Source organism: Urocitellus parryii, chromosome X (assembly GCF_045843805.1).
Source record: "Urocitellus parryii isolate mUroPar1 chromosome X, mUroPar1.hap1, whole genome shotgun sequence".
NCBI classification, from domain to species: Eukaryota; Metazoa; Chordata; class Mammalia; order Rodentia; family Sciuridae; genus Urocitellus; species Urocitellus parryii.
Window position 1 is genome coordinate 63777431 of NC_135547.1, and position 27893 is coordinate 63805323.

Genomic DNA, 27893 nt, shown 5'->3' on the forward strand with positions numbered 1-27893 from the left:
GGCAAATATTTAGCTAGCTATATAAATGTAATGCTTCTTTTACTTTATTTTCAAGGTTGTTCATCGTGATCTTAAACCTAGTAATATTTTATACATGGATGAATCAGCGAATGCAGATTCAATTAGGATCTGTGATTTTGGGTTTGCAAAACAGCTTCGAGGAGAAAATGGACTTCTCTTAACTCCCTGCTACACTGCAAACTTTGTAGCACCTGAGGTATTTAAATACTTCTGTGTTTGCCTTTCATTAACATAACAATGCCATGTATATGTTAAGGCAGGCAGGTAAAAGCTGAGTTATCTTGTCCTTCCCAGCTGTAAACTCTTTCAATTAGTGAATTGCAGTAATACCTAAGGTAAATATTCAGACTAATAATGAGCATCTTAAACCAATCTGAATATAATAATCAGACTGTTCTGTCAGGCTTTATACTAGTTTTAGAATCGTACCATTTTTAGAACTGGGAGACAGGGTAAAGACAGGTCACAGCCTTAACATATTACATATTCTAAATGAGGAGACTGAGGCTCAAAGTACTTAAATGATTTTTCAAAACCTAACAATGGCTTAGCAACAAAATCAGTTTGTGCTGAACATGCAATTATTTATATCAGTTAGCATTATGTATAATATATAAGGTCAGTGGTGTCCCCGATTTTCTTTAGGATCTTCTAACTGCCAGAGAAAATAACCACACAGGAATTTTTATAAACAGGGCATTATTTATTTTACAGTGGTAAATGCATTTACATGTAGATATCAGGGGGAAGAAATAGAAGAGGTCAGACTGGCTTAGTAGAGGAGCAGATTTCATATATAGGAAGCACTAACTATTCCAACCATGGGATAGAGACTATGATACTAGCACCTGCCACAGCAGTGAAAGAAAGTTTGGTGAAAAATGAGTTAGGGATGGCATTGGCTACAAAAGTTTCTGTATAAGTTTGTTTGTAAATTAGGAATTGTTCTTACATATATGAATATTTATAATTGGTATAAATCATTGTTTAATATAAATCAAAATTCTACTTCAGGTTTGAAAATTTGAATTTTCAAATCAGGAAAAATCGGACAATAATTTAAAGATGAAGTAATATCTCATAGGCATATTTTATGATTTTATTTTTATAAATGTCAGCCCTTTCAAGATAGTATTATATATTAATGTAATATATATTTAAAGTAGCTATTGGAAAAATATTTTTCTAATAATCAAACTAGAAATATAGAAATATAACTTTCTGATAATGAAAAGTTCTCATTTTAAAATTTTATGAATCTTTTTTAAGATATTATTTATTTACATTAGGATTGAACCCAGGTCCCTGCTAGGCAAGTGCTCTACTGCTGAGCTACAGACCAGCCTTTGTTTTAAGATATTGATATTAAAAACAGGCATGACACTGTTTTATGGGCCTTTTATGATTTGAGATTATTTCATCATAGTTCATATGGAGTCCTGGTTTACTAAGAGAACAACTTATTTTTATAGCTTTAGCTTTATTATAGGGAGAGAACATTCATTCACCATTTAAGATATACATCACTTCAATCAACCTCTTAAGGTTTACTTCATAGATGTGCTTTACTACATAACTGTGTCCCAAAAGTTAATATATCTTCATTTTTTTTATTACTTTATGAAGGAAAAATTATGATGTCATATTATTAAACTTGTATTTAATGCCTACTGAAGTCTAAATGTTCATGATTGAATGGAGCTTATGACAGATCTGAGGAATGTTGTGTCTGCAGCTTCTGATAAAGTAATATTGAAGTTACCCTGCTTTGCACTGGCTCTGGCATATGTTTTGATCCAAATGTGAATTAATTTAAACTTTAGAGCAAAGGGAATGACAATATCTGTATATTTTACTTTTTGCTAACTTAAGAAACCAAATTTCAGATAAAGTTATGGCAGTGATTACTTGAATTGTGATTTCCTTCTCCTCTGTATTTAATTTAATGCAAGTAAAAACGTGTGAAAAAGCCTCTGTACTGTATTTTTATTCATCACATCTCCCTACCATGTTTCTTTTGTAAGTGCATGTTCTCACTATTGTAGGACATTTGAGACTAGATCTAGAACAAAAGTGAATTGCTTCTTCTTTACCCATACAGTATGTGTTTTAAGTATCAGGTTTTCATGGTCAGCCCTATTTAAGCAGAGTTACACCTCCTGCACACTTTCTCATAACTAGGAAGGTTATAAAAGTATGGTTTGTTTTGTTTTGTTTGAGAAAAAGACTCACTATATTGTCCAGACTAGCCTCAGACTTCTGGGCTCAAGCAATCATCCTGCCTCAGCCTCCTGAGTAGATGGCACTACAGGTGCATGCCACAGAATCTGGCAAGGATATAGAAATATGAAATACCAATAGCTTATTTGTTGTTTAACCCTCACCTACCCAGCTTAAACAATGGCCCTCAAGTGTGGCTATGCAATGGATAATCAGGGAAGCTTTCAAAGCTTCCTAAGGCAATCAGAGAAAATATGGGATTCTTACAACTATAAGAGGTAATGAGAACACAAAAAGAGCTAGGGGTAAAGGTTTATGTTTTACTAGAGCATACTAACTTAAGTTTACTCTGATATGAGTAGTTTATCTATAGTGGTATTTATTAAGGCCACTGTATTCTCTACTTCTATTATTTACTTAAGGCAAATTGATCTCTCTTTTTCTTCTCCCATCTCCCTCCCTATCTCTGTCCCTCTGTGTATATGTGTTTTAATAATTTGGGATACCTTCTTTAGCTTCTCACTATTGGACATGTATTCTTTGAATAAGAAAATTCATTATATCTAATTTTAAATCAGTAAAATACTCATTATTCATGCCTGCCATTTGGTAAAACCAAACATTAATAGTTTTAGCCTTTTATAGGTAAAAAGTCCATTCTAGTGTTGATGTAGTCCTCAGGGTTAATGCATCAATAATGTTTCTGTGTCTAGAGGCTTTAGCAGTAGGCTTATTTTCTAAAAAATACAAAAGGCTTAATTTCATATCTTTATTTTTCTAACAAACTATTAACTTCATACCACATGAATATTAAGATATTATTTGATTTTTGTTAATACTGTTCCAGTGAGCAAAAACGTATGCAAAATTTAAAAAGCTATTCAACATATATCAAATGTGTATTTGTAGTCTAGAAATACACTGCTGATCTCAATACATCAGCCTTGTATGTAAAATATACATTTATCCATCATATGTAAGAAAAAAATATTATCCTACCACATCTCGTGTACTAAAGAGGCAGTTATGATAGATATTAAAAGCACATATTCTAGAGTAAGAATGCCTGCTCTACTATTGCCTAGCTTTGTGATGCTGGACAAGTTACCTAACATCTGTCTCTTTCCTCATCTTCAAAATTGGAATAATAATACCTTTGGCATAGAGTCAGCGTCAGAATTAAAAGTCTTAGTACTCTTATAATATAAACTCTCTGTACGTATCAGTCTTAAATTTAGGTGTTTGTATATCTCAGGTCCTGTGTGGAGGGGTGAAAGCTCTTTAAAGTCAAGGTTGTTTTTTGGTATGGTCCATGTTACTAAAGTAATCTATAATGCCATTTTTTTTTCACTGCTTGCTAATTGCAGAAGACTACTTACAATATTAAGTATTTAAACTGATTTACACTTCAATAGTGTGAGCGTTTGTGGGACTATTAGAAGCAAAACAACTTTGTTTTGGATGGGAAAATTGAATTTATAATAAGTAATACCACATAATGAATATTTCTTTCTTAGGTTCTTATGCAGCAGGGATATGATGCTGCTTGTGATATTTGGAGTTTAGGAGTCCTTTTTTACACGATGTTGGCTGGGTAAGAAACTGATATCCTCATGTTATTGTTTAAATCTCACCTATATATCTTTATCTTACAAAGAGAATAGAAAAAAATAACCTGAAGAAAAATCTTCCTAACGTTTCAAAAGATTAAAACCACAACATACTGTATATGAGGTACTGTTGAGTTATAGTAATTAGAAAAGGGATTTTAAGTGGAATAAAAATTTTAGAATAAAGTGTACATTTATATTTTAATTGTTTACATTGAGCATATTACTTTTTAATGTTTTTACCTGATCATAAGATAATTGTATTTCAATAGGAGCTTGCCCATTGAACTTATTGATGTTCATTTTTTAGGTACTTGTATTCTAGTTTTCCTAGCAATATATATTTAATAAAATTATACTTTATTTTATTCATTTATTTATATGCAGTGTTGAGAATCAAACCCAGTGCCTCACACATGCTAGGCAAGAGCTCTACCACTGAGGCACAACCCCAGTCCTAATGTTTAATTTTTTAAGTGCTACAAAAACATGCAAATTTTACATATAAAAATGTAAAACAATTGCTTTGAAATTTCAGTTGGAATAGTGATAATTGCATGTCATTGAATTTCATATAACTTTTAGATCTTTCAAGTTTATGCAGAATATTCAGTTATAAACTACAACAAATGCTCAAATTAAAGGTAGCTAACATTTTCATATCAAATGCAGTCAACATTATTGGTTTTTAAACCATAGGATGTTATTTGAAACTTGCTGCTTTCAAATATTTACATCATGACTAAACGAGAAATTATGGTTTATATGTGTATTTAGCATTTTCTTAATTTAATTGTTATATGAGGTAATTCAGACAGTATAGTCCACCCATTTGTAACTATGGATCAGATTTCCAAGTCCCAAATTTCAATAGCATTTCAGTTCCACCTGTTAAAATGGCACAAATATGATTAACTTTTTCATTCTGATTAATTTTTAAAAACAACTTTAACTTGACATTTTTTATCTTCCCATCCATGAGTAATTTGATCTACATAATAATTTTAATGTCTCCAGATTTTAATTATATTGATATAAATATTTAACCTTTTTATATACAGTCATTAAAAGTATTATGGACCTATTCCACTAATAATGTTGATAAAAGTAAAATATTAATGAAAAATTCAACTAACACAATAAAAACATTTTAAATATACATCAATAACATTTCCCTCAGAGTAAATATATTTGTTTGCTTACTTAACCTAAGAGAATACAAAATGTGTGTTTTATTGTGGTATGGTTCTAAAACTAACTTTACTTGAAAGCCACTCATTTTTTTTTACATTGATTAATGGACCAAAGACAAAAGGAAAAAATGATATAGGCAAGATTCTTAATTTTATTAAATACTTTATTAGGATTAGAATTCATTATTTGAAGTATACAATTGATATTAACATTGCAAGAATTAGATGATTGTAATTTTCTATAATAAATATTTACATATAATTATATATTCATGTCCTCCATTATATTTATTATGCATGCTTGACTTTTATGTCTATTGAAATTATTTTATCAATAGCTACACTCCATTTGCTAATGGCCCCAATGATACTCCGGAAGAGATACTGCTTCGTATAGGCAATGGCAAGTTCTCTTTGAGTGGTGGAAACTGGGATAATATTTCAGATGGAGCAAAGGTATAAATTAAAAATGTATTATTTTGTTACATTTGCTAAAGTCTTTAAGTTTTATCCTAATGTTTATTTGCAGAGTATCTGACATGTCATGTATTTCTTTATTATTAACATATTGTATCAATTAATGGGTGACATTGTGACATTTCTGTACATGCATGTACATACCTCAATCAGGTCCACTCTACTTTCTACATTCTTTCCCCCTCCCTTTTCACTCCCTTTTGCATGGGCCCTTTCCCATTCACTAATGTCCCTCTTCTATTTTCATATCATCTTTTTTCCTTCCTCTAGCTTCCACATTTGAGAGAAAATATGTAATATTTGTCTTTCAGAGTCTGATGTATTTCACTTAACATGACATCTTCCAGTTCCATTCATCTTTCTTCACATGAGTTCAGTGTTTTTAGGGCTAAATAATACTTCATTATGTACATATATCACATTTTTTTATTCAGTCATTTGTTGATGGGCACCTAAAATGATTCCATATCTTGGCTATTGTGAATAATGTCATAATAAATGTGAACATGTATATAACTCTTTTGTATGCTGAATTTTTTTCTTTGGATATATACTTGGGAGTAGTATGGCTGAATCATGTGGTAATTGTATTTTTAGTTTTTAAGAAACTTCCATAGTGTTTTGTATAATGGCTTTGCTGATTTACTTTCCCTCCAAGGTGAATAAAGATTCCTTTTTCTCCATATCATAACCAGTATTTATTTATTTATTTATTTATTTATTACTAATACCCATTCTGATTGGAGAGAAATGGAATGTCAGTGCATTTTGAACTGCATGTCCCTGATGGATAAAGATGTTGAGCATAAGCATTTTTTTCATGTATATATTGGCCATTTGTGCTTTTTGTGTGTGTGTGAAAAGATCTATTCAGATCATTGACTTATTTACTGATTGAATTATTTGTGCTTCTATTGATAGCTTTGAGTTTACCTATTCCAGATATTAATCCTCTGTCAGATGAACAGCTGGCAAAGATTTTTCTCTCCTCTGTGGGATTTCCCTTCACTCTCTCTTTTGCTGTGCAGATGCTTTATAATTTTATGTAATTCCATTTGTCAATTCTTGATTTGTATGCTGGGCTTTTGTAGTACTATCTAGGAAATAATTTTCTGTGCCAGTATCTTGAAGTGTATTGCCTGTTTTTATCCAGTAGTTTTAAAGTTTTAAATCTTTCATTTAGGTCTGTTACCCTTTTACATTTATTTTTGTACAGGATAAGAGGTATGGATCTAGTTTTAATCTGCTACATATCGATATCCATTTTTCCCAGAATCATTTGTTGAAAAGGCTGTCTTCTTCAATTTATGTTTGTGGCACATTGTCCAGAATCAGTGGGTTTTAGATGTGTGGATTTATTTCTGGGTCTTTAATTCAAGTTCATTGCTCTGTGTGCTTGTTTTTGTTTGTTTGTTTGATTTTTAATGCCAATACCATGCTGTTTCTGTTAGTATGGCTCTGTAGTATGTTTTGAAATCAGGTGTTGTGATACCTCCAATATTGCCCTTTTTGATTAGGATTGCTTTGGAAATTCAGGATATTTTTCAATTCCATATAAATTGTAGGATTATTTTTAGTTCTGTGAAGACTGTTATTGATATTTTGATGGGGATTGCATTGAATCTGTAGATCACTTTGGGTGATATGGCCAATTTAACAATATTAATTCTCTTAAATATGAACATGGGATATCTTTCTGCTTCTAATGTCTTCTTCATTTTCTTTATTCAGAGTTTTATAATTTTCAATGTGGAGGTCTTTCACATCCTTAGGTTTATTCCTGGATATCTTATTTCATTTGGGGGGCTATTGTGAATGAGATTGCTTTTCTGATATCTTTCCTAGTGAGTTCATTATTGCTTATATAGAAATGTTACTGATTTTTTTATTTTTATTTTGTATCCTGCTGCTTTACAAAATGTAATTCTAAGAGTCTTTTGGTGGAGATCTTATGGTTTTCTGAGAATCATATCATTGGCAAACATGGATAATTTTACTTCCTCCTTTCTTATTTGTATCTAATTTTTCTTTCTTGCCTAATTGCTCTGGCTATAATTTCTAGTACTTTATAACACAAGAATTGGAAAAATGGATATCCTGTTCTCATTCTTGATCTTTTTTCAGTCTTATTGCTTTATTTTTCTCATGTCACCTATATTTCCATATTGAGATTAATGCATCTTTGGGGATGGCTGTATCTTCCACTTTTATTGAGGATCCACTTTCTCTCTATGGTATGCCCAAAACACAGTTTATATTTTAACATCCATGCACCTCCTTAATGTGATCAAAGTGCTTCATGTTCTCCAGATCAGTCTTTGGAGTCAGCCTGTGTATGTGAGATGAGGACCCACAAAGTGGTTTTAGGGAAGGGATGTCATCAGTTCATCTCCCTCCAGGCCAACAATTGGTATGTCAACATGGCAATGAGGACAAGATCATACACACTCCCTTGGAGCAAATGCAGTATGGAGTAAGCAGCCAACTGTGCTGCAGATGTGTGGACAATTTCAATTTCTTTACAAGAAAGTACCATATGAGGCTGAGTATGGTGGTTCACACCTGCAATCACAGCAATTTGGAAGGTTGAAGCAGGAGGATCACAAGTTCAAATCCAGCCTCAGCAATGTAGTGAGACCCTAAGCACCTTAGGGAGACCCTGTCCCATTTATTTATATATATATATATACACACACACACACACACACATACATACATATATATAATTTACATATATTTATTTATAAGTAGTGTAATCATGTGTGTATGTGTGTATATATGCAAATAAAACCATGTTGTTTTTCTTCCCTCTCTAAGTTTATTTATTTTTATTTATTTTTTAATTTGTTCTAATTACTTATATGTAACAGTAGAATTCATTTTGATACATTATACACAAATGGAGCACAACTTCTTCCTGTGGCTGAACATGGTGCAGAGTCACACTGGTAGTGTAATCATACATGTATATAGAGTAATAATGTCCATCTCATTCCACTGTCCTTCCCATTCCCACACCCTCTCCCCTTCCTTCCCTCCCCTCTGCACAATCCAAAGTCCCTTTTCCCCCACCCCCATTATGGATCAGCATCTGCTTATCAGAGAAAACATTTGGCCTTTGGCTTTTGGGGATTGACTTATTTCACTAAGCATAATATTCTCCAGTTCCATCTATTTACCAGAAAATGCCACAATTTTGTTCTTCTTTAAGGCTGAGTAAGATTCCATTGTGTATATATACCACAGTTTCTTGATCCATTCATCTATTGAAGGACACCTAGGTTGGTTCCATAGTTTGGCTATTGTGAATTGAGCTGCTATAAACATTGATGTGGCTGCACCAATGTAGTATGCTGATTTTAAGTTCTTTAGGTATAAACTGAAGAGTGGGATAACTGGGTCAAATGGTGATTCCATTCCAAGTTTTCTGAGGAATCTTCATACTGCTTTCCAAAGTGGTTGCACCAATTTGCAGTCCTACCAGCAATATATGAGTGCACTTTTTTCCCCACATCCTCACCAACATGTATTTTTGCTTGTATACTTGATATTGCCATTCTGACTGGAGTGAGATGAAATCTTAGTTTTGATTTGCATTTTTGTAATAACTAGGTATGATGAATATTTTATATGTTTTTTGATAAATTGTAGTTCATCTTCTGTGAAGTGTCTTGTTCAGTTCCTTAGCCCATTTATTGATTGGATTATTTGATTTTTGGTGTTAGTGTTTTCAGTTTTGTATATATCCTAGAGATTAGTGCTCTATCTGAGGTGCTATACATCAGTGAAAGAAAAATTAAGAAAACTACAATGCCACTGACATTCTTCACAGACCTCTAAAATTTATTTCTCACACATATGGTTAAAAATGATGCATCACACCTCTTAAAATGGCTGGAAAAGAGTATTTTGAATATTTACTAAAGAAGTTTTGAAAATTTAAGGTGATAGTATGCTAATTCCTTGATTTCATATTACATGATACACTTTTTGTGACATTTATTTTAAAAAGCAGAAATACATTCAAGAGAGAATGTGAACTATCTCAGGGGAAATACATTTAGCGGGGTAAAGTAGGAAATATACATCAAGGGAGAATGCTGGCACATTTATATAGTAAGAAACTTTGGAGGCTAAGCAAGGAGAACACATTTAAGGGATAATTATAAGCTATCTCCAGAGGGAAAGATAACTTACAGTTGTTTTTTTTTTTTTTTTGTATATTGATCTTGTATATTGCAGCCTTGCTAATATCATTTATTGTAGTAGCTTTTATATAGATTGTATCCATTTTCTCTTTATTTATACTATTAGCATGTATTAATTATACAAAATAGTGAACATCATTGTGGCATATTTGTAGCATCATTTTTCTATGTAGATGACATTATTTCTGATAAAGGTAGTTTTGTTTCTTTACAATATGGATATCTTTTCTTTATGTGAATGGCTAGAACTTCCAGTGTGGTGTAAAAGTGGAGAGTGAGGGCATTCTTCTTTTATTCCTGATTTTAAGAGAAAGCATTCATTTTTCACCATTAAGGATAGTGTTAGCTGTATATTCTACATAGGTACTTTTACTTAAGTGGAATAAGTGTTTTCCTGTTCATTCATGGTTTAAAGAAAATTTTATTAGAGGTGGATGTTAGATTTCATCAAAGTCTTTCTGTGTCTATTGAGGTAATCTCATGGATTTTATTTTGATTACATTGGCATATATTTGAATTATGTTGCTTTTCAAATGTTAAAAAAAAAAACCTCATTTCCCTCCCAGGATAAACTTGATCATGAGTTAGACCTTATATATAGCTGAATTTTGTTTACTGATTTTATTTACAGTTTTAATATCTATGTTCATGATATTGATCTGTTGTTTCTTGTAATATCTGTCTGATTTTGTTATCAGGGTAATATTGGTCTCATTATATGAGATTGGAAGTGTTTCCTCCTATTTAAATTTCTGGAACACTTATTTAGAACTGGAATTACTTACTCTTAAATGTTTTTTTATAAGTCGCCACTGAAGCAATCTGGGACTAAAGTTTTTCTTGTTGTTAAGTCTTTAGCTTCACATTCATTTTCTCAAACAGGTATGGCTATTTAGATTATCTGTTTCTTTTTGAATGGGCATTGACATTCAAGGAATTTACTCAGTGTTAGATATATTTTCATAAAGTTTCTCATATTTCTTTACTTTTCTGTTCATATCTACAGACTCCATAGTTATGTTTACTTTTTCATCTATAATTATGGGTTTGTCTATTTGTCTCTGTAGTTTTAATGTTTTTTTGCTTCGTGTAAATTTTAAAGCTCTATTTTTACATAAATAAATATTTATAAGTTTTCTTCCTCTCGTCTCTCTCATGAAGATAGTTGGGGAAACAGGAGGACAGGGAGAGAAAGGATAGGCAAATGCAGTTGACCAAATTATATTATGTGCATGTAAGAATATGTAACAATAAATCCCACTATTATGTATAATTATAAAGCACCAATAAAACTAAGTTTGTCCTCTTGATTAATTGTCCCCTCTATCATTATGAAATGGCCTTCTTTATCCCTGGTAATATTTGCCTTTGTTTTTGAAAACCATGTACTCTTACCCTATGTGTGTTCTTCCCTCCCCTGATAGCATTTTTATTTTCTATTTTTATAAAGCATACAAATAAATTATGTCCAAAAAAGAAATTGCTATATTTTTGCAAGATGCATGAACTAAATGAGCATAATGTATATCAATTTTTTCTCTAAATATTTTTCCAGAGTTTAAAGTAATTATTTTAATTGACACATTGTACTTGTACAAAATTGCTTTTGTTCAATTTCACTCCAATCCTTTGAGATAGTTCTTCAGTTGTTTCTTCAAACAAATGTTTATTGTAGCAATATGAGTACTTGAGGAATATCCTCTCCAGAACTCCATAATTCTCTCTTTCTCTGCTACATTTACATCTCTCATATCCTGTCCTGCTAACTCAGTTTGTCTTAGTCTCTCTTAATTCTCAGTTCTGTCTTCTCAACCCAAACTTACAGGCTCTGACTAGGTTTCCTTACTGCACAGCAATCAAAAAATATTTTCAAGTTGGGGTAAACATAATGCTTATCTGATTTGTTTCTCATCTCTTAGGGATCACTCCCCTTCATTGACTATCATCTGATCTATTTTGTTTCATAAGATTTGTTTGTTATTTTCTGGAATTGTAGGTGGTGGGTAAATCCAGCACATGGTATTTCATGATATTCCATTTTGGCCAGAAGCAGAAGTCCTTGGACTATTGAAATTCTATCCTTTTTGGTGCATTGTATTTTACATAGCAGTAGATTTCATATATCAGTTAAAAATCTTAACGTCAGATTTTTTTTTTTTTTTTTTTTTGGTGGGTACTGGGGATTGTACTCAGGGACACTCAACTACTGAGCCACATCCCCAGCCCTGTTTTGTTTTATGTAGAGGCAGGGTCTCAGTGAGTTGCTTAGTTCCTCACCTTTGCTGAGGCTGGCTTTGATCTCCAGATCCTCCTGTCTCTGCCTCCTGAGTCTCTGAGATTACAGGCATGCACCATCATGCCTGGCCCATGTCAGATTTTTAACTGATACGTGAAAATATAAAGATTTTACATATTAGCAAAATGCTAAGTAATATTTCAATGCATCTATACATCTATTTAAATCAGGATAAGCATATCTTTCTCCTTCAGCATTTATAAATTTTTTGTGTTGAAAATTTTCAAAATTCTTTCTTCTAGCCTTTTGAAAAATACAGTACCTTATTGTTATCTATAGTCATCCTACTATGCAGTAACACAAGAACTAGCTCCTATATAACTGTAACTTAGCACCCATTGATAAACCTTCACCCATTTCTCCCTTTCATCTGTTCTCCTTGGCCTTTTATTATAACCACCGTTTTAACTCTGGACTTCTATGAGATTGACTTTTCTAGATTCCACATATAACGAGTGAGATCATGAGGCACTTGTTGTTATGTGAATCATTTACTTCACTTAATATAATGATTCTGGATCTACCCAGTTTGTAACAAATTACAGGATTTTATTCTTTTTCATAGCTGAATAGGGTTCTATTGTGTATATGTACTCATTTTTTTTTATCCATTCATTATTGTATAGACAGGTTGTTTCCATTTCTTGGCTGTTTTGAATAGTGCTGCAGTGAACATTGGAATGCAGTTATCTCTTTGATATACTGAATTCATTTCCTTTGGATACCTACCAGTAGTGGGAATACTAGATTATATAGTGGTTCTATTTTTAATTTATGATCTCAATTTAGATGTGATTTATTGAAATGGTTATCTTTTTTCTGGAAGCTTTTAGCGAAGTTTATTGTGATATTGTAACAGTGGTCCATTTTATGCTTTAAATATAACCCTTGCTGCTTTGTCATGGCAACTTATTTTTTTAAATTTTTTTTTAGTTTTTTATTCTGATTTGTTATATATGACAATGGAATGTATTATAATTCATATTGCATATATAGAGCACAACTTTTCATATCTCTGGTTGTATACAAATTGTATTCACCCAATTCTTGTCTTCATACATGTACTTTGGATAATAATGTCATATTCCACCATCATTTCTAACCCCATGCCCCCTCCCTGTCCCTCCCACCCCTCTGCCCTATCTAGAGTTTGTCTCTTCCTCCCATGCTCCCCCTCCCTACCCCACTATGAAACAGCTTGATGCTGGTTGTTTTAATGAATCATAATAATAACCATCATTTATCAGGTGGTTAGTATGTGCCCGATATCTTTTTTAATATTCTACATATTTATTTATTTATTCACATCTGTTGTTTTCTTAGTAGATTGTCTTGTTTGGTTGTCCTAGTCCCTTAAACAGTTCCAGCCAATATTATCATTCTTTATAATCTGATATTACTATTAAGAGCCTTTAGTTTCTGCTTTTGCTATTGATGAGAGGTTCATTCACAAATGATGGTTTTCTTTATTAGAAAATGCTTGTTAAGGAGTTTACTACCTCTTTTTATAAAATATTTTAAGGATATTTTATTTAAACTGTTACATAATTTAGAATATTTAATATTTCATTTGGGGCTGGGGTTGTGTCTCAGTGGTAAAGTGCTTGTGATCCCGAGCACCACATAAAAAAAAAAAATAAATAAGTAAACAAAATAAAGGTATTGTGTCCATCTACAACTAATTTTTTTTAAATTGTATTTTACTATGAGAGTATATTAAGTTCACAGTATTTTATTATGACAGTTCAAATAAGCATATTTATAATTACTCTGATGTAAAACTCACAATGCTATGATAGCATCTAATTGCTAACATTGGATTTATATTTTGCTTTCTTTAGTATGTTGTGCAGTAAGCCCCTAGTTAATGAGCGAATTAACTACATTGGACTGCCCCTTCTATTTTGTGTATAAATACATATACTCTTGTACCATTGGGCCCAGCTTACCAGCCAAGTTCAGTAGCTCCTTTCTCCCCTTGATCATGTAGCTTATCCCAAGATTTTCCATATATATTTTTCATTTTCTTTTAGGATTTGCTTTCCCATATGCTTCATATGGACCCTCATCAGAGATACACTACTGAACAAGTATTAAAGCACTCATGGATAACCCACAGGGATCAGCTGCCGAATGATCAGCCAAATAGAAATGATTCATCACACATTGTTAAGGTAAAATAAACGTACTTTTATGTACCTTCTAAAACTTATTATCTAATGAAGCTATTGTATGATATTCACTAATTATAGGTATTTAATTTCTTAATATCTTTATTTTTTAGAGTTTAAAAAAAAATTTTAATAATAGCAACCTTGTACTCTTCTTAACTTTTCTTTGCTACTGGCTTTCTGATGATAAAATTTAAAAAAAGTCTTAATTACTGATTGCCTTACTTATAAGAGACACTTGATCTAGGAGTGATCTAAATGGTCACGTTTCATATGAAAACAAGATTGCTATTAATTCCTATATTATAACCATTTGTTCCAGTTTCTGTATTCATAGACATTGAGCCTAGATATTGCATTTTAGTGTCTTAACAATTTTGCATTAGAAGAATGCTCGTTTAAATGAAAAATATACAAATAATCAGTTATTAATTCACCAAAGCAGAATCAGTGCATAGAATATACTCAGTTATTTTCCTGGGGCATAATTTTGCCCTAGAAAAATATAATGGGGAAATTTGTATTCATTCATTCATTGATTCATTCATTTATCTATCTATTTATTTATTTATTTATTTAATCTGAGATTATTACTCTATTCTAGGGAGAAGTTGTTGCCACATATTCTGCCCTGAATCACAAGACTTTTCAACCAATCCTAGAGCCTGTAGCTGCTTCAAGCTTAGCTCAGCGACGGAGCATGAAAAAGCGAACATCAACTGGCTTGTAAGATTTGCAGTGTTCCTCAGCTAAACAGGATGAAGAGAAAATTAAACATGTGGCTTTTTGCCTAATCTTATATCAATAGCATTGTTTTCTGCTATATTACTTGAATATTCTGTTTAGACCCTTTATTTAAGGGAAGTGAAGTTAAAAAAATAAAACAGGTCCACAATATTCATACTATGTTGTTTGTAGTCATGTCCAAGTGTTTGTATCAGGAAATAATTGTAATCCACAGGTCTTAAAAACTTCTCTGCACATACATGTCTAAAATTCTTTTCAAGTAAAATTATTCTTAGTTTCAGTGGATTCAAATAATAATGGTTTAGAAATCATGCTTTTAGTGTAATGCCAAGCAACGTCAGTATTTTTTTAACATCTGATCTTGAAGGATAGGCTTTTTTTTTCTACAAAGTAAAGCAAATGTGTGGAAGTTTGTTGTGCATAACCAAAGGACTCCATCCATTTATGGCTACTAAATTATTGTCATAGTAGTTTGGTGCCAGAGCGAGATGCATTTATCCTAATATATGATATGATTGGTGCCAAAGTTTTTATGGAAGAATTAAATCACCAGTAATGTGTGAGACAGACCTAAATATTTATCCATAAGTGGACTCATCTAGGAAAGGTTTTCATAAGGTTTCTAACTATTTACAACTAACAGAATTGTTGTACAAATGAAAAAATATCAAAAGACTTTATACTGGTGTTATAATCTTCCAAACAGGTCATAGTTAGTCCTTTGATAATAAAGTACATGGTGTTAACACTATCTTGGTGTTATGTAACCAGACTTTCAAGTTCACTAATTGGATTTAGTCATCATCTATCCCCTTTATAAATGAACTACACTGTTATTTTTCTGATTTCTATGTGTTTTGAGCTACAGTGTAGCATACCAATCTACCTTGAATCCTATGATTATATAGTTGAAGTTGTATTGTAGTGGACTTGTGCTCTTAGCACATATGGTATAGTATAATGTATTTCAGTAACTTTAGACAGTGCTACATAATAGTTATGCTTTGAGAAGAAAAACTAACATTTTAAATAGGAGTAATATTAATCCTCTACAAAAAGGTTGAGCACATTTAAAAATCATATTTATAAAAGATATCTGGCCAAATTGGTCTTATTAAATTTATGATTCAGAACCACTGTGTTAATATGAATTGTTTTCTCTAAATACTGAAATTAAAAAAAATTGTTTGTGTTGTTCAATAAAATACCATTACTACTACTACTACTACTGACAGAAAGAACTCATGAATGTAATTTGCAGGATATCATAGTTTTGTTTAATGAATATAAGTGAACTACTTGTGTGTGCTAGGTGTACTGTTTGCTGTGTATTTTTTTTTCTTAATTCAGAGACAGTTGATTGCTGAGTATACAGTTTAGGCTAGAAGACATGTACCTTTGGTATTTAATAAACCAATTATACATCTTATCTTTATAATGTAAGTGATCTATACCATGCACAAAAATCTGTTTCTGGGTGTAATATATAAAAGTATGTGTTCTTATTTTGAGGTGATTTTTGAAACAATTAAAAAACATTAAAAATATCTAATACTACATGGAAATATTACTTAGAAGTGGTTAAATTGGTACTATATTTTGTGGCTCTTTATGTTCCAATTTGGCTTTTTTATTCTTCATTTTGCTTAATTACATTAAGTGCTTGCATGTAACAGTTTGTGTCCATATATTTATTTTCCTCTTGTCATTATCTTGTTTGTGTTGTTATGCCATCTTCTTATCAGAATTGATACATCAAACTCAGAGGTATAATTTCAGTGCTAAACTTTTCAGCACAAATATTATATCCATATATACTTTTCATGTAATAAAATTAAGGGAAGTGAAATTGAAAAATGATCAGAAAATAAACTTCCGGCTTTTTATATTCAATGGTTTTTAAAAGTAGATGGTCAATTTTCAGTTAACATGTTCAAAAAGATCATGTCATACAGTTCCATCATGAAAGGAACACTATAAGAAATAAGCAGTGATTATTATGATTCCTCATCACCCAGTGAGGACTGACAGTCTGAAAGATACAAGTGAATATACCCAATAATTGTAAGACAGTTTTCTGCTGGAATATGTAAACATGCAAACCTAAGAACTATAGTAGTAAGGACAACTTTATTATAAAGGAAAACTTAAAATGTACCCTTATTTTGTAGGAGGTGCCCAGCTAGGGATGCCTAATTATCTACTTTTTGGCTATAACTCTAACCATAAATTTAGATTTGAATGGAACATTTTTAATGAGACTTCTATAAATGCTTGACCAGCAAAATGATACTGTGGTTTCTAATATATTCATGAATTATTTTACATTGTTTTTCTTTCCAGTTAATGGTTATGTATAATATTTAATGATATAACAGTTTGAGTTTTTTTTCTGAAAGGGAGACAATATTGAACTTATTTATTATTTTTCTTAAAGGAAAATACCAAATATGCTCAGTAGATTAACAGTCTTTCATTCTAAGGCACATATTACCGTGAATACACTCAGGAAACCATTTGCAAGAAAATTAGAAGTGTAGCACTGTTGATTGATTTTTGTGGGTAAAACAGTAGTTTCCGTTCTTTTATGAAGATAAAATTTGAGCCTGTTTTTGTTAGATTCAGGAATACCTAAACCTTGTTATTTGTAGTTTATTTTCATTGGTTACTAGATATAATAAAACATTTTTGTTGGCTCTTCTGGTTAGCTCAAAATGATTTCATGTTAGGCAACCCACAAACTTAATAAAAGATATTTGGTGTTTATAATATCTCCCCCATTGAAACAATGTTAAAATAGTACTGCCCATGGACACTTATTCATACATATTGAATAGTCTTATTCTAATAGTAAGAGGCCTTTCATGGATAAAGAAGGAAAATAAAACAACACTTACTTTACACTAGAAAAATTATATTTCCACCAAGGCAGAGTTTGTCTTTGGCACTCTACATTCTCTTTCTGCTGCTCTCCTACTTAAACACCTCACGGGGACTACTCCATCATTAAGAATTATCCTGTTTTCTGTGTGCCAAAAGGGCCTCAATCCTTTTTTCTTCCCCATGTCAGGACTTCCATTCCCTCAGAACAATTATTTTCAGCTAAAAAGTGAAATGCATGCTGTCTCATTAAATTACTTCACATTTTTCCAATATTGGCTAATAGATAATTGGCATTTTCTAAGGAATATGTCCACTAAACAGACAGGTTTCTAGTTTATAGGAGTTTCAGAAATTCTAACAAAAAAGAAATTAATTTTAAATTCAGTTATTATCAGTGAAGTTTTTTTTGGTGTGTGTGTGTGTGTGTGTGTAAAGAACTTACACAGTAGGTCCAAGGTTCAATTATATAATAAATTGTTTCTTTTTTCCATAGTACTTTCTGATTTTCACTCTTCATTTTCTTTTACCATCTTCTAAGCTTTTTGGTAGTAATGAACTTCTGTTACAAGATAGTATGGAGAGAGTCTGTGATTGATGATCATTTCTGTATATGTTGTTAAGCCCATATTTGTCTGTATTCTTTTTTCTCAAAGTACATAATTTGTAACACAAGGACTTTTATACCTCCTCCCATCATATTGGTAGAGAATAAAAGCACAGAGAGTTTGGATGCAAACTATCTATGGATCCCAAGTTTTTAAACACTTTGTCTAGATTTCAGGATGTATAAATCCTATTTATCATTTATTTTGCAAGAAAAATGCAAGCCATAATAGATATTGGTCAACTGCAATTAAACTGTTTTAGAACATGTTTTTTACATTCCAACACTTATCCAGGCATAGTTTAGCATTTATCTCAAGATCCGCAGCTGAAATTACTAGAATAAATCAGTATTATTGTTATCTGCCTTCCTATGAAGGAATGTAATAGCATTGATAGTGATTATTCACAACATATTAATCTCATGAATGCACTATTCCTAGTTTTAGTCTTACAAAATAGTGAAATCTGTCATATACTTCAAGTAAATTAATTTGATTGATTTACTGATTTGATTGATGGGAGGAAATGGAAGTTGGTAAATCCTAAATTATAGGCATAGCTTTCTTTGAAATATGAAGCAGAAGACAAAGGAAAAGTACTTTTAGGATAGACAAATTTAAGCTTACTTATATTGTATTGGCAAATGATGCATCTTTCAATTATTATCTAGCAAGAAATTTAGCTAAATGCTTATATATACATATGTGTTTTTTGTTATGTGTATATGTACGTGTGTGTGTGCATGTGTGTACACACATACACAATTGCCATGTTAGGGTTTGTTCTGTGTTTACATTTCTAAACTCTGGATAATGGGAATTCTTTGGATGACTGTTTTACTTTCTAGTTGTCTAGTTATGGAAACTACTCTTCAAACGATTTATTAATTTTATGTGGGATAGTTTTAGTTTATGTTTAAATAAGTGCATTAGTTTTTTAATAATTTATATCGTGACCAATTAGATTATTTACTTTTTTCTTTCCTATCAACTAATATTGCTCAGATCATATTTGATTTTTCTGTTTGAATACCTTCTCTCTGATATGGATACCACTTATAGCAAAAATATAAGTTTTTTTTAGTATGATAAAATTATATTTATTGGCAGGAAAGCAGCCTAGTAAGAAATCATCATTTTTAAAGCTATATATAAAATCTTAATTAAACATGCAAATTCTACCATGGTTTTGAAATGGGAAATTATATGGCACTAAATTCCATAGTACAAGAAAGGGAAATTGTTTTTTCTGAGTTTGATATTTTGTTGTTGTTTTGTTTTTAGACAGGAAGTAGCATTGGCAGTTGTGAGTTACATAGGCTTTATGCAGAGAGCATACTATGCTATAGAGACTTTAAAAAATGATTTTCCACCACTTCCCAAGCACTTTTGAATTTATATACCTACTTTCTGATATAGAAGTATTAATTTACTTCCTTTTGTTGCACTTCTCAAGATAGAAATGGTGTTAAATAGAAGTTATGTATAAATTTGATTCACATGTAGTTACAAACTTAAAAGCTACAATTGAAAAAAAGGACCCCAGTGTTCAGATAAATCTGTTTTCTCTTTTTGACTATTATAAATTTTATGCCATTATTTATCTTACAGATATTTTCTTTAAAGCACAGTTCTTTTTGGCATTGAAGTTTTGATTCATTGTATCACACTTTTCATCACATAAACCAAATCCAGTAGTGTATTTTTACAGTGTTTTTCTCTCACAGTGCTGCTAAAGAAATGGCTATCATTTTGAATATATAACATGCCAAAGAAGACATAAAATTTATATATTTTTTTTCTTGTTAAAACTCTGTGAGCAACAATTATCAAGATATCATGTTAAATTACTGGCATTCTCTTGGTACTAAATAAAAAGGCTGCAACTTTCTAACATTTTATACTTGAGCTTGCTTGATCATTTACGGATATAAAATTTTCTGTCTGCTTTTATTAAACACAGATAATTGCAGAATTAATTGAAACTTGCATACATCCATCAGGAGCCAGATATAACAACTATCAGTATATTGCTTATTGGCCATAAACTTTAATATTTCCTGAACTGTAATATTTTTCGCACTTTACAATCATTTACCTAATGTTCTTAAAAGAACAAAGGAATTGAAGAAAATGAGGATGGAAACATAAACATAATTTTTAGGACTTATCAGGAGAATGCATTTGTCTCCAAGTAAGTTAACCTGTTTTGTCCCATTGTCCCAGATGTGGCATGCCTATAAAAATTAATGTTATAATATATAATTATATAACAACAATAATTCTTTTAAATAATAATAATTCTTTTAAACTTGGAATAAAATAAAATAGGAGACATTTAGCCAAAAGAGAAGTCACATGTTTGTAGGTCATGTTAAATTATATATCAGGTATACACACAATAGAAACTTGATGTGTAGGTTCTAAATTACGATTCCCACCTATTTTGATGCTCCTGTGTCAATTACATTTAAATATTCACAGAATTGAAAACTTGGGAATTACTGACTTAAGGTGAACAACCTTTTCTACAGTGAATATAAAATTAAGATCTTAGTCTCTATGTTTGGAAAAATTCCATTGATAATAATAGACATTTTAGCAAAACCATCACACATTATAGACCATGTTAAATTATGACACCTTTTCATACACACATATAAATTTGATTTCATATGTGGTTCAGAAATGCATTTGGAGCATGGTGATCAGAATCTCTATGTACCTCTCTTTTTTTTCAACTTCTTAAGTAGTACACATCCTAGACCAGCTTTAGGATGTCCAAAAATTGCTTTCCCATTAGTCACTTCTTTTCAACTCTTCTCTGCTTTTGTTTTTCCATGTTTCCAGTTTCCCAATCCCATAGTAAACTATGTGGTTACCATTTGCATATCACAATACTTTTAGAAACTTATTCCTACTAAAATACTTTATTCTGAAGTTGTCCTTTAAGCATTAGCTACCAGAATAGAGAATGTACTTTTTGCTCATTGGGTCCCTGAAATAATTTGGGCCTACCAGGCTAAACATGATTTAATTTGATTAGGTTGATTCAGAGGATAAGAGAGGTATATAAGACACAGACCACAATTTGTTTCCCCTGTGACTTCCCCAGTGTCCTGTTGAAGAAACATATTGTCTGAAAATCCTATGGTTTTCTTTTAAAAGGAAAATTTCATGTCCTTGTATTATTGGTCTCTTCTGTAACCTAGAACCTGCTCTACCCAAGCATAAGGCATCCTCGCACTCCAGGTATCTCCTTCCCTCAGCCCTCTACAGGACCTCCCTGCTTATGCATATGTTAAGCCACAGTCCTTGCCTTTCTCTCCTACTTTAATAATCTAAGATACATTTGGTGTATTTTCTGAACATAGTTAATTTCGATTTTTATGAAGTATTTTTAAGTAAGCCACCATGTTTTACATTTGATTATTTGGTTTCTGACAAAAACATATTGTTCGTTAATAGGTGTACTTTTTACTCAACAAAATATGTATTGTCTTTCTGTGCCTGCCACTATTAATGATTTTTATTCTTTTTCTAAAAGAACAGAGCAACTGACATGTACAAAAAGATGGTTAATTTTTTACAATTTTTTTGTAGTTGTAGATGGACAGTATGCCTTTATTTTATTTATTTTCACATGGTGCTAAGGATTGAACCCAGTGCCTCACACATGCTAGGCAAGTGTTCTGACATTGAGCTCCAACCCCAGCCCAGGTGGTTAATATTGAAACACAAAAATAAAACTATGAGAACAGTATGTATGGCTAACAGATTATTTATTTTGAACATTAAACTTAACTTCGTGATAGGAAAGGCAATCAGCAAGTTAAGTGATAATTATATGACAAGAACCATCTATTGTTAAGATATCTTTTTGACTGATATTAAAATTTTAAGAGTAGTTAAGAGGCATAGAACAGAATAATGTCTTAAACCATGTCTTACATGGAATCCATTAGAAAATCTGGTTCCAATCACTCATACCTAACTCAAAATTTACTTAAATATGCAAGAGACATTCACTAGCTAGAATCAATATTATTAAACATTTTTTCTTTTTCTTTTTTATTGTTATTAGTTGCTCAAAACATTACAAAGCTCTTGACATATCATATTTCATACATTTGATTCAAGTGGGTTATGAATTCCCATTTTTACCCCGTATACATATTGCAGAATCACATCAGTTACACATCCACATTTATACATACTGCCATACTAGTGTCTGTTGTATTTTGCTGCCTTTCCTATCCCCTTCCTATCCCCGTTCCCCTCCCCTCCCCTCCCCGCCCATCTTCTCTCTCTACCCCATCTACTGTACTTCACTTCTCCCCCTTGTTTTTTTCCCTTTCCCCCTCACATCCTCTTATATGTAGTTTTTTTATAACAATGAGGGTCTCCTTCCATTTCCATGCAATTTCCCTTCTCTCTCCCTTTCCCTCCCACCTCTCATTCCTGTTTAATGCTAATCTTTCTCTCATGCTCTTCCTCCCTGCTCTGTTCTTAGTTGCCCTCCTTATATCAAAGGAGACATTTGGCATTTGTTTTTTAGGGATTGGCTAGCTTCACTTAGCATAATCTTTCTAGTGCCATCCATTTCCCTGCAAATGCCATGATTTTGTCATTTTTTAATGCTGAGTAATACTCCATTGTGTATAAATGCCACATTTTTTTTATCCATTCATCTATTGAAGGGCATCTAGGTTGGTTCCACAGTCTAGCTATTGTGAATTGTGCTGCTATGAACATCAATGTAGCTGTATCCCTATAATACACTCTTTTAAGGTCTTTGGGGAATAGTCCAAGAAGGGGAATAGCTGGGTCAAATGGTGGTTCCATTTCCAGCTTTCCCAGGAATCTCCATACTGCTTTCCAAATTGGCCACACCAGTTTCCAGTCCCACCAGCAATGTACAAGTGTACCCTTTTCCCCACATCCTTGCCAGCACTTGTTGTTTGACTTCATAATGGCTGCCATTCTTACTGGAGTGAGATGGTATCTTAGGGTGGTTTTGATTTGCATTTCTCTGACTGCTAGAGATGGTGAGCATTTTTTCAGATAGTTGTTGATTGATTGTATGTCCTCCTCTGAGAAGTGTCTGTTTAGGTCCTTGGACCATTTGTTGATTGGGTTATTCCTTATTGTTTAATTATTTGAGTTCTTTGTATACTCTGGATATTAGGGCTCTATCTGAAGTGTGAGGAGTATAAATTTGTTCCCAGGATGTAGGCTCCCTATTTACCTCTCTTATTGTTTCTCTTGCTGAGAAAAAAACTTTTTAGTTTGAGTAAGTCCCATTTGTTGACTCTTGTTTTTAACACTTGTGCTATGGGTGTCCTATTAAGTATTTGGAGCCTGACCCCACAGTATGTAGATTGGAGCCAACTTTTTCTTCTATGAGACGCAGAGTGTCTGTTTTGATATCAAGCTCCTTGATCCATTTTGAGTTAACTTTTGTGCATAGCAAGAGAAATGGATTCAGATTCATTTTGTTGCATATAAATTTCCAGTTTTCCCAGCACCATTTGTTGAAGATGCTACCCTTTATCCATTGCATGTTTTAAGCACCTTTGTCTAATATAAGATAGTTGTAATTTTGTGGATTGGTCTCCGTGTCCTCTATTCTGTACCATTGGTCCACCCGTATGTTTGGTACCAGTACCATGCTGTTTTTGTTACTATTGCTCTGTAGTATAGTTTGAAGTCTGGTATCACTATACCGCCTGATTCACTCTTCCTGCTTAGAATTGCTTTTGCTATTCTGGGTCTTTTATTTTTCCATATGAATTTCATGATTGCTTTATCTATTTCTACAAGAAATGCCATTGGGATTTTGATTGGCAGTGCATTAAACCTATAGAGAACTTTTGGTAATATCACCATTTTGATGATGTTAGTTCTGCCTATCCATGAACAGGGTATATTTTTCCATCTTCTAAGATCTTCTTCTATTTCTCTCTTTAGGGTTCTGTAGTTTTCATTATAGAAAATTTTCACCTCTTTTGTTAGGTTGATCCCAAGTATTTTATTTTTTTTGAGGATATTGTGAATGGGGTGGTTGTCCTCATTTCCATTTCAGAAGATTTGTCGCTGATATACAGGAATGCCTTTGATTTATGTATGTTGATTTTATATCCTGCCACTTTGCTGAATTCATTTATTAGCTCTAGTAGTTTCTTTGTAGAACCTTTTGGGTCTGCTAGGTATAGGATCATGTCACCTGCAAATAGTGATAATTTAGGTTCTTCTTTTCCTATCTTTATGCCTTTAATTTTTTTCGTCTCATTGCTCTGGCCAGTATTTCAAGAACTATATCGAATACAAGTGGTGAGAGAGTGCATCCCTGTCTTGTTCCAGATTTTAGAGGGAATGCCTTCAATTTTTCTCCATTCAGAATGATGCTAGACTGAGGCTTAGCATAGATAGCTTTTACACTGTTGAGGTAAGTTCCTGTTATCCCTAGTTTTTCTAGTGTTTTGAACATAAAGGGATGGTGTACTTTGTTGAATGCTTTTTCTGCATCTATCAAGATGATCATGTGGTTCTTATGGTTAAGTCTATTGATGTGGTGAATAACATTTATTGATTTCTGTATATTGAACCATCCTTGCATCCCAGGGATGAATCCTACTTGATCATGGTGCACAATTTTTTTGATATGTTTTTGTATCCTATTCACCAGAATTTTATTGAGAATTTTTGCATCTAGGTTCATTAGAGATATTGGTCTGTAGTTTTCTTTCTTTGAAGTGTCTTTGTCTGGTTTCAGAATCAGAGTGATGTTGACCTCATAGAATGAATTTGGAAGAACTCCATCTTTTTATATTTCCTGAAATAACTTGAGAAGTATTGGTATTAATTCTTCTTTAAAGGTTTTTCAGTGTTTGAAATACATTGTTCCAGGATCTTCTCGCTTTCAGAATCTGTGATGAAAAATCAGCTGTTAACCTTATTGATTTACCCCTGAATGTAATCTGCCTCCTTTCTCTTGTAGCTTTTGATATTTTCTCTTTATTCTGTATATTGGATATCTTCATAACAATGTGTCTTGGCATTGGTCTACTGTGATTTTGTATGCTTGGTGTCCTGTGTGCATCTAGAATTTGTCCATCTGTTTCCTTATTTATATCTGGAAAGTTTTCTAAAATTATTTCATTCAACAGATTGCTCATTACCTTGGTTTGGACCTCTATACCTTCCTCTATCCCAAGGACTCTTAAGTTTGTTTTTTTTTTATGTTATCCCATATCTCTTGGATGTTTTTCTCATGATTTCTTACCACCCTTTGTGAGTTGGCTAGACTCTTTTCCAGATGATATATTTTGTCTTCATTGTCTGACGTTCTGACTTCTACTTTCTCCACTCTGCTAGTGATACTCTCATTTGAGTTTTTAATTTGGTTTATAGTTTCCTGTGTTTCTAGGATTATTGTTTAATTTTTTTTTTATAATCTCTATCTCCTGGTAAAGTTGCTTATTTGCTTCTTTTATCTGTTTATGTAATTCATTTTCAATGTGTTCTTTCATTGTTTGGATTTACTGTCTCATGTCCTCTTTAAGATTCCATTCCATCTGTATAAGGTATTCCTTGAGTTCTTTATTTGACCATTTTTCTGATGCCTCTAGGTTCTCCTGTAGATTTAGGCTGTCCTGCATTGTTTGTACTCCTTTTCTTCCTTGCTTTTTAATGCTGCTCATGTTACTTCAGGGTCTGTTTGACTGGTGAGTTACCGTTTATTCCTATAAATTTATTTTGTTTTTGTGTATCTCCAGAGTCCCTCCTTTGTGATGGGAGACTGTGACTAGAGATGATGAATTTTATTGCACTTTAAAGCAGATTCATTCATTTCATAAAATGCATACGGATTCTGATGGCATATAGCGATCTGCGGTTTGGTCTTGGGACTTTTGTTTAGGTCGAGTGATATGATGATATAGAGGTTGGTATATCTTGGTAACCTTGGAAGATTGCTCTACTGATGGAGGGATATTAACAGGAGAATGGTCCGGAGTATTTGGAGGTAGCCAGGGAATTGGTAGCACTATATAACGCCTCGGAACATTTATCTATACACATTTAGTAAATTACACATAAACAGCGTCGTAATGCTTGGGAGGAAAGTTATTAGAAGGGGAGGGAAGAAGTTGCTAAAGAGAATGAGAGTAAACAGGTAGAATTCAAGAAAAGGGGAATAAGGAAATTGAAAAGAAATGAAAGGACAAAAAATAAAATAAAATAAACATTAAAAATAAATAAAATTTTAAAAATTAAAATAAAAAGAAAATTTAAAAATGCAGTCTTAAAGTTCGATTAACTTCTCTTCCAGTAGGTGGAGCTGTGCCCACTGGGCCAAGCTTCTCCTCTCAATATGCAGGAACCAATCACTGTGAGGCGGCTCCTCCTCCACCACTGGGCAGCTCTCCAAACCTGGGCTCCCAGGGCCTTTCCTGGTCTTCGCTGCTTTTCCTCCAGCCAGGCCCCGCTCACTGGTGACATTCACCACAAAACTAGCTACACACCGAGTCAGCCGCTCTCGGGATTCCTATTTTCTTGAACAACTGGACACACTCTCTCTGTTTGCCATTCCCCCAGACCCTAAGGTTGTGGAGCACGGGGCTAGGAACCGTCAGCTTATTCTGCCTACCCTCTGGTAGCCACGCTTCCAGAGCTGGCGCAAGAGACCTCGGTTGCCAGCGCTGGAGGGAGCGGTAGCCCGGGGTTATGCGCCGCTCCTGACTCCCTCAGTCTGACAATCGCGCTCACAGGAGAGCTGGGGGGGGGGGGGGGCCTTGAGATTTTTCTGCTGTGTGGAGAGGAGGGACCTGTGGGTCACACACCTGCAGTCGCTGGTTTCAATGAAGCTATCCCCTCCACCGAATTCTGGTGATGTCAGTTCTCTGCCATGGTGGTGTCTATTGCGAAGGGTGGCCGTTCATTCCTTTTTCTGGTTGTCCAATGCGAAGGGTGGGTCTGGTCCAACTCTCCCAGGTCCCCTCTCAATCCTGGGCCAGCTGCCTATGAAGGCTTCTTTGCTATCACCTCAAAAGTTTCACGTAGGAACCGAAGAGTTGTTTCTCTATTCCGCAGGAGCCTCCGTAGTGCTGAGGCGCTGAGTCATGGCGGTTTGGTCGCAAGACGCTGACAATCAGCCATAAACTGCATACGGAGAGCCTGAATTTACCCGCTCCGGGCTTGGTGTGGGTTCTGAGGGGCGCAGACTGCTTGCCCCAGGACCACTTCAGCCCAGCATTGCCAAGTGATCCTGAGCAAACAGCATTCAGTTGGTTTAAGACTCCCTTTGCCCGCTCAGCTGAAGAGGTCACAGAATTGACCTTTCAGCACCCGCTGCCATGTTGGATCTCCATTGAACATTTTTTTTACCTTCTCTCTGATGTCTTCTTTGCTGGCCCATAGTCAGGTTCTATATGATGGCAATACCTGATTCAATCCATACCT

General features: G+C 33.1%; 1 protein-coding gene across 6 annotated transcripts in view; it reads left to right on the forward strand.

The window, feature by feature from the left end:
• Rps6ka6 (ribosomal protein S6 kinase A6) overlaps positions 1-16500 on the forward strand; it is a 95736-nt gene extending 79236 nt beyond the window's left edge. For all 6 annotated transcript variants that reach the window (XM_026410542.1, XM_026410537.2, XM_026410540.2 and 3 more), the window contains 5 exons: positions 56-217; positions 3759-3835; positions 5383-5500; positions 14059-14199; positions 14801-16500. In XM_026410542.1, coding sequence (XP_026266327.1) covers positions 56-217; positions 3759-3835; positions 5383-5500; positions 14059-14199; positions 14801-14926 — 624 coding nt within the window. In that variant the 3' untranslated portion in view covers positions 14927-16500. The remainder of the gene's footprint in view (positions 1-55; positions 218-3758; positions 3836-5382; positions 5501-14058; positions 14200-14800) is intronic.
• Positions 16501-27893: the final 11393 nt, after the last annotated feature.